The 12,908-nt window shown below is 46.0% G+C and overlaps 1 protein-coding gene across 1 annotated transcript in view; it reads left to right on the top strand.

Annotated features, from left to right (window-relative positions):
* The window catches only part of LOC107124835 (cytoplasmic FMR1-interacting protein 2), a 119,186-nt gene that overhangs the window by 57,310 nt on the left and 48,968 nt on the right, over positions 1 to 12,908 (top strand). Inside the window, exons 12-15 of the mRNA XM_015428342.1 lie at positions 6,393 to 6,512; positions 7,211 to 7,336; positions 9,068 to 9,234; positions 11,566 to 11,713. Of these exons, the coding sequence (XP_015283828.1) occupies positions 6,393 to 6,512; positions 7,211 to 7,336; positions 9,068 to 9,234; positions 11,566 to 11,713 (561 nt within the window). The remainder of the gene's footprint in view (positions 1 to 6,392; positions 6,513 to 7,210; positions 7,337 to 9,067; positions 9,235 to 11,565; positions 11,714 to 12,908) is intronic.

Genomic DNA, 12,908 nt, shown 5'->3' on the forward strand with positions numbered 1-12,908 from the left:
GGCAACCAGCCAAGCCAGTTCAAGGCTCCATGGGGGCATGCCAGCTCCTCCCCCCCCCCACCAACAAAGCAAAAATTCAAAACGGACTAGTTCAAGGGCTTTTTATTTGCACGGGGACTCACAGGCAACCAGCCAAGCCAGTTCAAGGCTCCATGTGGGCATGCCAGCTCCTCCCCCCCCACCAAAGCAAACAAATTCAAAACGGACTCACTCAAGGGCTTTTTTTCTTCACCGGGACCAAGCCAGCTCAAGGCTCCAGTTCGGGAACCTTAAGATGGGGTGGCCAGACCTTCTGGGGCGCCACGGATCTCCACGGCCCCGGGAAGCGCAGGAGGGGTGGCCGGGCCTCCCGAGGCGCCGCGGATCTCCGGGCCCCGGGAAGCCCCGCCCCCTGGGCTCCTCACTCCCGGAGCGGTGCTCCGGAGAGCTCCGGCCCCATCCGCCCCCTGGGCATGGGAGTCAGATGAGCTGAACCAGGCACCACCTTCTGCTTCAGTTCACATGGGGCTCAGCTGGGTAATGCTGTCTGCCTTGTATTTGTTCCACAAATATGGCTCGTATGTTTCCAAGCCCAAAAAGAACACACAAGTGACGTCTCAGTGAGGAGAAGTTCTTTAGGTATTTTATTGCAAGAAATACCAGAAAACAGTGAGGCCAAAGTTGCCTGTCAAAAATTAACAGCTTTCTGAACAATATGAGGAAGTACATGAAGTTTTATACCCAAAATGACATAGGGAAACGATAACATAGAAAAACCATAATTGGTTACAAATGGCAGAGCATCATTTGAGTAGGCATACATTCATTGGTCAGTTACACCAAAGGTGTGACTACATGATATCTTAAATGTTTATTTAACCTAACCTTATTCAACTTTACCCAAGGATTCTCTACACCCAAGCAAAAAGTGTTTTTTTCCGATAAGGAGCTAAAGCCCTTGTTGACCCAGACACTGCAAAGTTTTACCCTAAACAACTAAAAACATGAACTCTGTACTTTGAATAAAAAATCAAGCAAATACCTCTATTAAAAAGCCCATCCTCCACTATCCCATCAATACTACACTTAAGACTGCCAGACATATAACACAGCTATTCCATCAGAGCAACTTGATAAAGGAGAATGTTTACTTCTTGCCTGCTAGCATCAGCTAAAAAGACACTCTAACCTACAAAGAAGAGGCCTTACAACCTAATAGACTCTTATTAAATACTAATAAAATCTTAATATCAAAATTTATAAAACCAGAAAAATATAAGTATATGAACAATCTGAATTAAAAATCATTATCTATGCCATCCATGCTACACCTTGCATAGGACTCGGTTGAGCACCACCTTCTGTCCTGCCTTGCTTCACCTTGTCTCACATGGAGCTGGTAATCTACAACAGGAGGACTATGGTGTAACAGTTAGAACTGCAAAACTACAGCACCGAGCTGGATTACATTTGTATTGTTAATCTATATATATACATGAAAGTCCCCTCATCGTAAAATCAATGTCCAGGCCATACCCCTGGACCTAGAGACACCAGATTCGGGGAGAGCGCTCCCACTGTGGTGTAGGTGCTCACTAAGAAGGGATTTTTAGAAATTCGACACCTAAGTGGGTCAAAAGGGGGAATATGTGCTCCCCCCATTGATTCCTATGCCGCTGCCAGGCAGCTGCCTCCCTGCACCCCCCACTCTCTGATTGGTCAGCTGCAGAGCTCAGTGTTCTGAGGTTACAGGGGACTGCAGAGAGCTAATGACAGTTGAGGAAATGAGGAGTGGCCAAGAACCACCTGTGAGGTGGTGCAAAGCTGCTGGCCCAGCCTCTCTGATGGCTTCCAACACACTCCCCCTACCCCCTACACCTAACAGGCAGTTGTATGCCAGGTGCAGCCCCACCTCCACAGTGGCTTCTAATACTCCTCCCCCTCCCCCTCCTACACTGGACAGGCAGCTGCCTGTCAGGTGCAGGAGAGGAGGTGGGATGGCTTCCAACACACTCCCCCCACCTCCTACACCTAACAGGCAATTGTCTGTTAGGTGCAGCAGTGGTTGCTTAAAGCCATGAGGGAGCCCACCCCAGCAGTAATGCCTTAGTAATCCTGCTGGCCCTGCCTCCACAGTGACTTCTAATACTCCTCCCCCGCCCCCTTCCTACGCTGGACGGGCAGCTGCCTGTCAGGTGTAGGAGAGGAGGTGGGATGCTTACAACTGCCGGGGAGGTTTGGTCAGCAGGATTGCCTTAGCACTGCTGCTGGCCCAGCCTCCCCGATGCCTTTAAATACAATCCCCCCCAACGCCAGACAGGCGAGTGTCTGTCAGGTGTAGGAGCAGGACCAGGGTACTTTAATCCATCAGGGACGCCGCCCCAGCAGGGTCACAATGTGGGTCCTAGAAAATTGGTTCATATGAACTTGCTTAATATCTGATTGCTTGGATGGTGTTTTGAATACGTAGCTTTGTCCCACTTCTTAAATGTAACATAAATGAGAGGCAATTTTGTAAAAAAAAAAAGGGGGGGGCGGGTATGCCCTGCACCTGAAGTTGAAGCTCAAATACTTTGGCCACCAAATGAGAATGGAGCACTCACTGGAGAAGACCCTGATGCTGGGAAAGATTGAAGGTCAAAGAAGGGGACGGCGAAGGATAAGATGGTTAGACAGTGTCATCGATGCAACGAACATGAAATTGAGCAAGCTTCAGAGGACAGCGGAAGACAGGAGAGCCTAGCATGATCTGGTCCACGGGGTCGCGAAGAGTCGGACTCGACTGTGCGACTCAACAACAAAAATGCCCTGCACCAAGAAACCCAACCTAAGGGGAGTGCATTCCTTCCATGACATCAACCCCCCCCCCCAAAAAAACAAAGATTTCTGAGAAACATGACCCCTAAGGGGGTAAAAAAGTGGCAAAATGTGTTCCCCCAATTGTTTTCAGTGTGCCTGGCAGGCTGCTGGTCCCCCGTCCCCCCCGATTGGTCAGCTGTGTAACTCAGAGTTCTGAGGTAAAACCTCAGGAGTTGACTTAACAGACGCCTGCTTCTTAAATGTTGCCTGCTCCAGAGTGAGCTCACCAAGCAGCCTGGTGATCCTAGCACTTGAGGGCAAAACAACCAATGTGGTCTACAGAGAGGTCCTTCAGTAGAGAGGGAAAAAAGGATGTATGTCTCACTTCATTTCTTACACTACAATCTTCTCCATTAGAACTCTTACAACAAATGTTACATTTCAAACTTCATATCATCAGTATTATAACTGGACAAGAAGCAGGACCTGTGATATTCGCGGGGGAGTATTCCCCGTGGCTCCCGGGTGGCTGGCCTGCTGAAGCCGCAGGAGTTCCACACAGAGGAGGAGGAGGCAGCAGCTGCAGGAGAGCCCAGCAGGCGGTCTGCTGGGCTCTTCAGGCTTCCCCCCCACCTGACAGCAGCAACACCCACGGCTGTAGCCACCGACCCTCCAAGGTTTCTCCCACCCACCACCACAGCCAGCAGCAGCAACGGCTGTGAGTCCTGTGCGGCTCCTAGCCGCCGGGCCGCCAGGCTTCTCTCCCCCCCCCGCAGCAATGGGCATGGCTCCCACCCGCCGGCCCGCCAAGGCTTTCCCCCCGCGCTGCCGCTGACAGCACCAATGGCAGCAAGCCCTGCACGGTTCTGCCACAGTTCCTACTGGTGAGTGCATTCTCTGTGCATATGTAGGGAACGCTCCTTTACTTTTGGGGGGATTTAAGTATCCCCCCTATAGTTTTTTATAGATTTCAGATTTTTCTGCACATCTGGGGATTGCCCCAAATGTGCAGGAAAATCTCTTTGCCCCCTAAATGCCCCCGATGTGTGGATTTAGATATCCCCACACAGGGGGCGCCTTGGCTATTAGATATATAGATTTATGGAACTTAAATACTGTAGCGAAGCATGGGTATCAGGCTAGTTTTATAAAAATCAAACTTCAAATATTTAAACAATAAGATATTTAACTTCTCACTGATTCAGCTTATGCATAGAACAACAATTATAAAGAAGATAATAATACAAAAAATAACAAATCTCATCCAATATTGCTCAGGGATTTATACAAACTACATTGAAGTCTTAAAGACGGCAAATATACAAGACTGCAAGACTACGAGAACCGGTGTAACCTCGTTTCTCTGAGAAGTTAAATATATTATTGATTATTTAAATATTTGAAGTTTGATTTATATAAAATTAACTATACAAATATAATGCAGCACAGTGCTGTAGTTTTGCAGTTCTCGCATGGAGCTGGGCCAGGGATCACCCTCTGCCTTACTTCTCATTAGGCTTTCTGGGCGATGCTGTCTTGCTTTGCCTTGCTTGGGACTTGGTTGAGCACTGCCCTCTGCCCTGCCTTGCTTTGCTTTAACTCACTTTACATGGCACCACCCTCTGCCTTGACTTGTGTGGGGCTTGGCTGAGCAGCACTGCCTTGCATGGGATTTGGTCAGGTGCTGTGTGCCATGCCTTGCACAGGGCTTAGGTGGGTGCTGTCTGCCTCACCTTGTGCAGGTCTTGGGCCACCATCTTCCTTGCCTTGCATATAAGGCAAGTCCAGGCCAGACACTGCTGCATTCCTTGCCTTGTGCGGGGCTTGGCTGGGCTGAGCTCTGCCATCTGCCTGCTTCATGCACTTGGCCAGGTGCCACCATCTGCCTTGCCTCACATCATGCAAGGTTTGGCCGGAATGAGTACCACCATCAGCCTCGCCTCACGCAGGGTTCAGCCAGTGTTGCTGCCCTCTGCCTCAACTTGTGCAGGGCTTGACCTCATTGTGTACTGCCATCTGTGTTGCCTCGCCTTGCTTAGGACTTGGCCCAGGCCAGGCATCACTGTCTGCCTCATCTTGTGTGGAGCTTGACCAGGTTGGGCACCAGCATCTACCTCACTTCACAGAGCAGATCCAGACATCTCCACCTCTGCCCCCATCTCACCTCTTGTGTGGGCCACTGTCTCTCCTGGCTGGCGAGATTCTGCTTCTCCCACTTTGCATAGGGCTTTGGTGGGTCAGCTTCACCACATCTGTCAGAGGGGTGGCTGGCCCAGATGGCGGTAGGCCAGGTGCTCTCAATGATCAGTCTTGGCCCTGCTTGTGAGGTAAGTTAGGCTGAGAATGTGTAACTGGCCCAAGGTCACCCAGTGAGTTTCCAGGGCAGAATGGGAATTCAGGGTCCTAGTCTGAAATTCATATGATTGCACTGCATTGGCTTTCGTGGGGTGGCTCCAGTTAAACAGTAAAGCAACCAGATGTAGATGAGTCATGCAAGTCATGTGGTACCAAGTCTACCCAATGAATCTTTCCTCAATGAATCCTCTCCTCCTCTTCTCTGACAATCTTCCCCTATCTCTTTCTCCCCCTCCCCTTCTCTGTCAGTATTCCCCCAATCTCGCTTTCTCCCCCTCTTTACCTTGACCTCCTCATGGGCTGGTGGGGCTGCCCTTGCTTAGAGAGCCACCGCATTGGCAGCAGGCCCCCTGGGAGTTGCTGCATCAATGAGAGGGCCCCCAGAAGCTAACAAGGCCCCATGAAGCCATTGCATTGGCAGTGAGGCCTCTGGCCACCGCCACATCAGCAGCAAGGTTCTCAGGAACTGCTGCATTAGCAGCAGTGCCCCTGGCCAAGCCCAAGGGAGCTGCCACATTGACAGCTCAGGTAAGTCATTTATATTGAGGGGATTTAACCCTCCAATATAATTATTGAAGTTTTAAGATTTTTTTGCAAGTCCCACAAGTTTGGAGAAAAATCTCCTTTCTGTCATTGTGGCCCAATCCATGGATTTAGGTATCTACAGATTGGCCCATACTGGATTGTTGGAATATATAATGATTTACTCTGTTTCAGTTCAACCATGTCTCAGCTGTTCTGGCTCCTCTTCCTTTTTTCTCACTGTATTTATTTTACATTTTTTATCGCTTTTTTTACAAGTGTTTCCATTTTCTTGCTCCTATTTACCTCAGTAGGGTTGCCAAGTCAATCTTCTGCCAGAGCGGGGGGCTCCTGGCTGGTGTCTGGTGTGCGCGCCCGTGCCACATGCACATCACCCGGAAGTGACGTGACGACGGGAGGCACACTGGGGGCGGGGCCATGGCCATACGAGGGAAAACCATAGAGTTTTCCCTCGGATTGCTGTGGCCCCGCCCCCAGCGTGCCCGGCGTGGTCGCGTCACTTCCGGGTGACGCGCACGTTGGGGTGGAGTTCCCCCGGGGGCCCGATCAACCGGCGGTGGGGAACGGGCCTCTGGGGCGGGGTTTCCCCGCCCCCCCAGGGGGACTTGGGAAGCCTATACCTCAGTAATGGGGAAGTGGCATTTGTCAAGTAACATTTGTGAAGATACTCATTTACCAGAGTAATATCAGATGGGTTGTTATCTGGTCTCCTCTAGGTTGTAACTGGCTCAGGGCTGGACAGTCAGAAGTCAGATGAAGAATACAGGGAACTTTTTGACCTGGCTTTACGGGGATTACAACTGCTGTCCAAATGGAGTGCACATGTTATGGAAGTGGTAAGTTTTGGTTAGCCACATATAGCCATAATCTGGGACATTTAGCTAGCTGGGTGAATGTAGTCAAGGAGTATTTTATTGAGAAATTAATGTATAAGAATACTGATAAGAAGGGTGCAAAGCCTATTAATATCAATAACATTTGTGTCTCAATACAAGAATATAGATCCCTGTCCCAAGGAGCTTACAAACTAAAGTTTACCATAAGGGATACAACAAAGGGAGGGAAGTAAGGTGGAGACAGGGATAAACAGTGGAAGAGAACATGCATTCATTCCAGTTTCACGTTCTTAGGTATCTGAAGAAGTATGTGTGTATACAATTTATACCCAGAATAAAACTTCGTTGGTCTTAAAGGTGCCACTGGACTCAAACTTTGTTCTCCTGCTTCAGACAAACATGGCTACCCACCTAAATCTATTCTTATGTTTAGTTTTTGTGAGGAAGGGCGATCCAAGCATTGGGTCAAAGCCTGGAGGGAAAAGGAACATTCTAAAGGAGTATTTGAAAGAAGTGAAAGGAGTGGTATCACCAGGTATAAAGAGAGCAGAGGCACAATGGAGGAATTATGTGGTCTTGAAATGATTCCACTTATTTTTTTCCAAAATAGCAGACCGGTGGCTGGGTTACTTTATATTTCTGTCCATGTATCCTCCATTCAGTATTCTGTTTTGTTCTGTTCTGTTTTCTCCATTCAGTATTCTTGGAAGCTGGTGCATCCCACGGATAAGTTCTGTAACAAAGATTGCCCAGGCACAGCTGAAGAGTATGAGAGAGCCACACGGTACAATTATACCAGTGAGGAAAAGTTTGCTTTTGTTGAGGTGGGTGGTTACATTGATTTTTTTCCAAAGCAGCAAGTGTCTATTTAAAAGGATGACTGAATTAATGGCCTTTGAGGTTCAAGGAATCTGGGGTGAAATTTGGCTCTGTTTTTTCATGTTTCCCTTGACCAACATGCTTATAATGTGATTTTGTTCTCTAAAGGATTATATATGACAAAACAAATTTCATATATTATCTCTGAATGTAGATATTACTGTCAGTTATTATCAATGACATTAGCTATGACCCAAAACTCTGTATACTAGATAGAGTATAAAGAAGGATATTCTCTGCCTTGTCACATCTTGGGGAGATAAAGAATGCTTGTGTCAGTGTTCTAATTAGGGCAGATATATCATGTCCCTATTCCTCCATGATATCTCCTTCCAAAAGGAAACTTGGCGTTCATGCGTTTAAAATCTGTCAAGTTTACCAAAGAGCTGTCAGTTTAGTTCCATGAGTTCAAGAAAGGTTTTAGCTTTATTTTTCTTGGAAGCTGCCTTATGCCATGTGGCAAACTAAAATGTGCCTCAGAAGTTGTCTGTGATATGGCACTGTGGTCTATGCTCCAAAGGGAAAAAAAGTAAAAATACTAGTAGGCCAGCATAAACTCTTAGAGTGAGCCTAAGGAGTTATTTGGATCTCAGCCTATTAGGGATGCCAGCCTCCAGGTGGGACCAGAGGATCCCCTGGAATTACAGCTCATCTCCAGACTACACAGATCAGTTCCTCTGGAGAAAATGGAGGCTTTGGAGCAGGGGTGTCAAACATCCGACCCATGGGCTAGATCAGCCCCCCCCCCCCCCCCGGACCCGGGAGGGCTTTTATCAGGCCTGCAGTGGAGCTGGCTGTCTTCTGCTTCTTCTTCCAGTTCTGCTGCTGCTGCATCATCATCATAGGTTTGCAGCTTACAGATACACACCTGAATAGCATACTCAAGATTGCAACAGTACAGACATTTTGATGCAATAATTCAGAGCAAGAGGTGTCAGTTATCAGACACTGTTAAATAAACAAAATATTGCAAGAGTGCTGATGTTTTAAGCATGATTTTAAGTTTAAAAAAACCCCTTTGTGTTTGTGTCCTTTATAAAGTTTATATCTCCGCCACCGGGCATTACATTTTATGACACACATGGCCCAGCCCAGCAGGGTCTCATTTATGCCAGATCCAGCCCTCATAATAAATGATTTTGACACCCCTGCTTTGGAGGGTTGACTCTATGACATTGTACCCCACTGAGTTCCCTGTCCTCCCCAAATCTCCAGGAGTCTCACCCCCTGATTCTGGCAACCCTCCCTCCCAACCATCCTTGCAACCCTACAGCCTGTCTTTGAGGAAAGTTGTAAGATAACTAGCCTTATTTGTTCAAAGTTCTGATACAGGTCAGTTGTACTGCTGTGTGGATGATAAATTCATATGGTTGGAAATATTCAGTGGAATCTCTTAAGAAATCATGGTTTTGAATTAACAGAAATAGACACAAGAATATTATTTGCTTTGCATGTATCATTTCAACAGAAACTTTCTCTGTGTTTGCACATTCTGATCACAGAGAGGAAAGTTTACCAAACAATTTTGAAATGGTCAAATGTTTGACTTTTTCTTTGCCTGGAATTTCATTTTGCATACAAGTCCCAGTTTCCTGAAAGGAAATTGGTAGTGCATGCTTTCTTCCTTACAACAGGGTGTGGACAAGAAATGATGCTTTTTGTTTTTAATTATTCAGGTGATAGCTATGATAAAAGGCTTGCAAGTGCTCATGGGCCGCATGGAGAGTGTCTTCAACCAAGCTATTAGGAACACTATTTATGCGGCACTGCAGGATTTTGCTCAGGTGACTCTGAGAGAGCCATTAAGGCAAGCTGTCAGGAAGAAGAAGAATGTCCTGATCAGGTGAGACTGGCTTTCCCAAAACTTCATTGTGTACTCTGAGGCTGGGACTAGATATTATGGTGAACACAGGGCTGCTAGTATAAACAGCTGTTCCCTGATGAGCAATTATACATTCACAAGCTCTTGTTAGGAGCTATAGGTAAGTGGTACATTCTTGGTATACAGAAGACCCCAGGTTTAGTCTCTGGCATCTCTAGTTAAAAATGTAGTGGGCCTCTGGCCCCTCCTTGCAAGAAAAGGGGAAAGGGCAAATGGCCAGTGGAAAGGGCTTCTTAGATCGTTAATAGAAAGCACATACTGCTGGTCATGATTTCTTAATGGGAATGACGGGATTTGTTGCTTACACTGCCTCCTGATTTAGTTAATAAAAACTACAAATCTGTAATCCCTGGTAGGAAAAGATGGCCAGGAGAATGTTGTTTGTTTTTCCAGTTCAAGAGCGGTCCTATATTGGGCCTTCTCTATGTCTAATGAACCCTTCTCCCCTGTTGGTTACCCATCCTCTCTACAGAGGTACGTTTTTGTTGCTTGGAAAGTTGGCACGGATTGGGAGAGGCAGATTCTGGTTCAGCAGCAATGCAAAGGAATTAGGTTCCACCTTGGAATGGGGTGAGGCTTTTCAAATTCGGGAGCTTTGCATTGTGTGCCCCCTTCACTACAAGTCTAAATTTGTTTGTAAACCATTGAATCTGGTGAAATCAGCTGCAAGTGGGGCATTGATTATGTTGTTTCTTTTTTGTTTTGCACTTATGACCAAGCCATCTATCATGTCCATGCAAATGCTCCATGGAAATCGCAAGCTTTTTACTTGTTTATGTGGGGGGAAAGCAGGCGCCCAGATAAGAATTCAGACCAGCTTGCATGTGGTTCCCAAGTGGAATTTTTCAGACCATTCTTCAATCTTTACTGATTTTCTGCTTCCAGCATGTTTGAAGTTATTTTCAGAGACTGTGAGGGGAAACTGAGGAGCAAATTAACATTTCATTTTCTCTTGCTCATATAAGCTGTGTTATTTTGAATACATCACCATAAGGTTGTATTTAAACTATTTTTCTCTGCAAAACATTTTTGTCTCCTATGATTATTGTTGTTAGCATTCAGTAATCACATTTGTATCATACTCTTACTCCCAAAAAATGAGGCAAAAAGGGGTTGGCCAATTTCATCCTTTCAACAACTTTGTAAGGTAGACTTTTGTACTTGGATGAAATTGATTATCTGGATCCTGTTCATTTGGAATCATACCAGGTTTAGGAGTGGAAACTACTCTGGTTGTCCTGGTTGATGACCTTCACTGGTGTGTCTCCTGGATCTTTTTGTGACATGAGCAACAGTTACTACAGATTCCTCCTAGGGCACATTGCAGAATTAGAACTAGGAGATTCTACTCAGTGGTGATTCTAGTCCTTCTTTGGAGGATAGATCCCATAAGGTGATTCTGGGAGGCTGTTGTTCCTGTTCTGTGGCACTAGTCCACAGAGTTACTCAAGATTAAATTTTGTTTCCCATGCTTTTTAAAATCTGTATAAAACTGATAGGAGAAATCATGTGAAGATTTAGAGTGCAATGTTATTAGCATGCTGACAATTCCCAGCACCAGTCCTTTACAGTTGTGCCAGGAAAGTCAGTTGAGTGGATAAGACTATCTGGATAAGATGGAGGTGATGATTGTGGTGCTTCTGGATTTTTTGGAAACTGCAGTTTATTCTGCTGCTGCTTGCCTGTTGGTGGGCAGGAGGCAGCATATTGTACCAACATTGGCTGCTTATATCTTTGAGGCAAAATTTAAGATGGTGGTTTTGATCTCGAAGACGTACACAGTCTAGGCTCATAGTACCTTTAGGAACATCTTTTCCCATATGAAAAATCCTGCATGCTGAGATAACTTAGTGAGGCCTTGCTTGAAATTCCATCACATGTGGATGCAAAATTGGCATCCACCAGGAGTCTCCCTGACATTATGGAAACAGATGCCTTAGAGGCTGGTGTTACCTCTCACTAGTTTTGCTTCTGGAAGTGGCAGATAAAGTCACTGTCATTTTGCCAAGTTTTTGGAAGTGGTACCTAGTTAAACTCTTTGTTAAAATATAGTTCTTAAGAATGTTCTTATAATACTTCTGTACCTTATTTTTAGATTTATTAGTTAATATAGCTTTGTAATCTGTATTTTTTTCTTATTATAAACCACTTTGAAAGCTTTTCCTAGCTAAAAACAGTACACAAGTACCACAAATAAATAAATTGTCCAAGGCCACACAGGGTCCTTCACAGGGATTTGAATCAAATCTTCCCAGTCCTGGTGATTTTAGATGCTTTCCTTCATGTTCCCAGTGTCCTTCAGGCAATTAGAAAGACTATTTGTGATTGGGAAGGAGGCCGTGAGCCCCCAAATGACCCCTGTTTGAGAGGAGAGAAGGACCCCAAGGGTGGCTTTGACATCAAGGTCCCACGCCGAGCAGTGGGGCCATCTAGCACCCAGGTATGTACTACTTTCTCTGCAGTAGGCAGACTTCTTACCCACTGTTACATACAATGACACTCTGTCCTGTGGCCAAATAGTATTCAGTTCAGAAAGTGCGTATCTCATGATTGATGAGTGGCAAGACCCCCTCCTTACCTCAGCTAACAGGCGACCAGCATTGTCAGATCTGTGCAAGGAAGAGCTTCTAGAGCACTAGGTGTACATCTTGGGGGCTGGATGTTGTTTTCTCTTCAGCAATTCTTCCTGAACACAGGATCAGATCCAGTGATCCATATGTCATTAACAAGATCTTTTATTCCCACAGGATTGTGAGTATTACTTGGAAATAAATTCCACTGAAATTCAGTGTATCAGCATGGTGGAGCCCTTGCCACACATCCTGCTGGATGCTGGAACACAATGACTCCTGACCACCATTGCTATGCACTCTATAATTTTTTTGTGCTAGCACAGCAGAATATGGGATGCCTGCTGACCTTTCTTTCTTTTAGCCAGTAATATTAGATTAAGTAGCATCCGTATCCTATCTGTGGATACTTAAGTCTGAAGATTGGAGCTATGAGCAGACATGATGGAGTAGCGCCAGACAAGATGGAGAAGCTGAAAACTTTAAACACACACACACACACACACACGGCAGTTAAAAAACCTTGAATAATCCCTGTATCTTTAAAAAACAAGTGCCATCTGCAGTGGTCATTTTGGGGGTTGCTAGACAACCTCAACAGTATTGTCAGCGTCCAATATTTGATTTTTGTCTGTAAAAACGGGGAAAGGGGCAGGGCCCTTTCCAGGGCTGTTTGGCCAGGCCCAGCAGCACCTACCAGGCAACTTGATACCATGCAACTTGTATGACTCACCGAAGCACAGCTGCTTGCTACTGTTCAACAGCAGCCATCCATGAAAGCTGCTGTAGTATAGAGGATAGAGCTTCAGACTAGGTTCTGAGAAACCCAAGTTCCAATCCCAGCTCTGCCATGGAAGTTCACTGTGTGACCTTGGACCAGTGACATACTCCCAGCCTGTAAGCTGCTGTGGGTCCCCACTGGGGCAAATCATGAGGTAAAAATGAAGTAAATAAATAATAAGCATAGCTAAAGTTGGTGGGCAGATAAAAGGTATGTTGGTTGGTGGATGGGAAGGAGAGCAGGAAAAGGGGAGAAGATATGGGAGCTGCCAGAAGGAGGGAAAG

This window comes from Gekko japonicus, unplaced genomic scaffold (assembly GCF_001447785.1).
Source record: "Gekko japonicus isolate JY-2015 unplaced genomic scaffold, Gekko_japonicus_V1.1 scaffold635, whole genome shotgun sequence".
NCBI lineage: Eukaryota > Metazoa > Chordata > Lepidosauria > Squamata > Gekkonidae > Gekko > Gekko japonicus.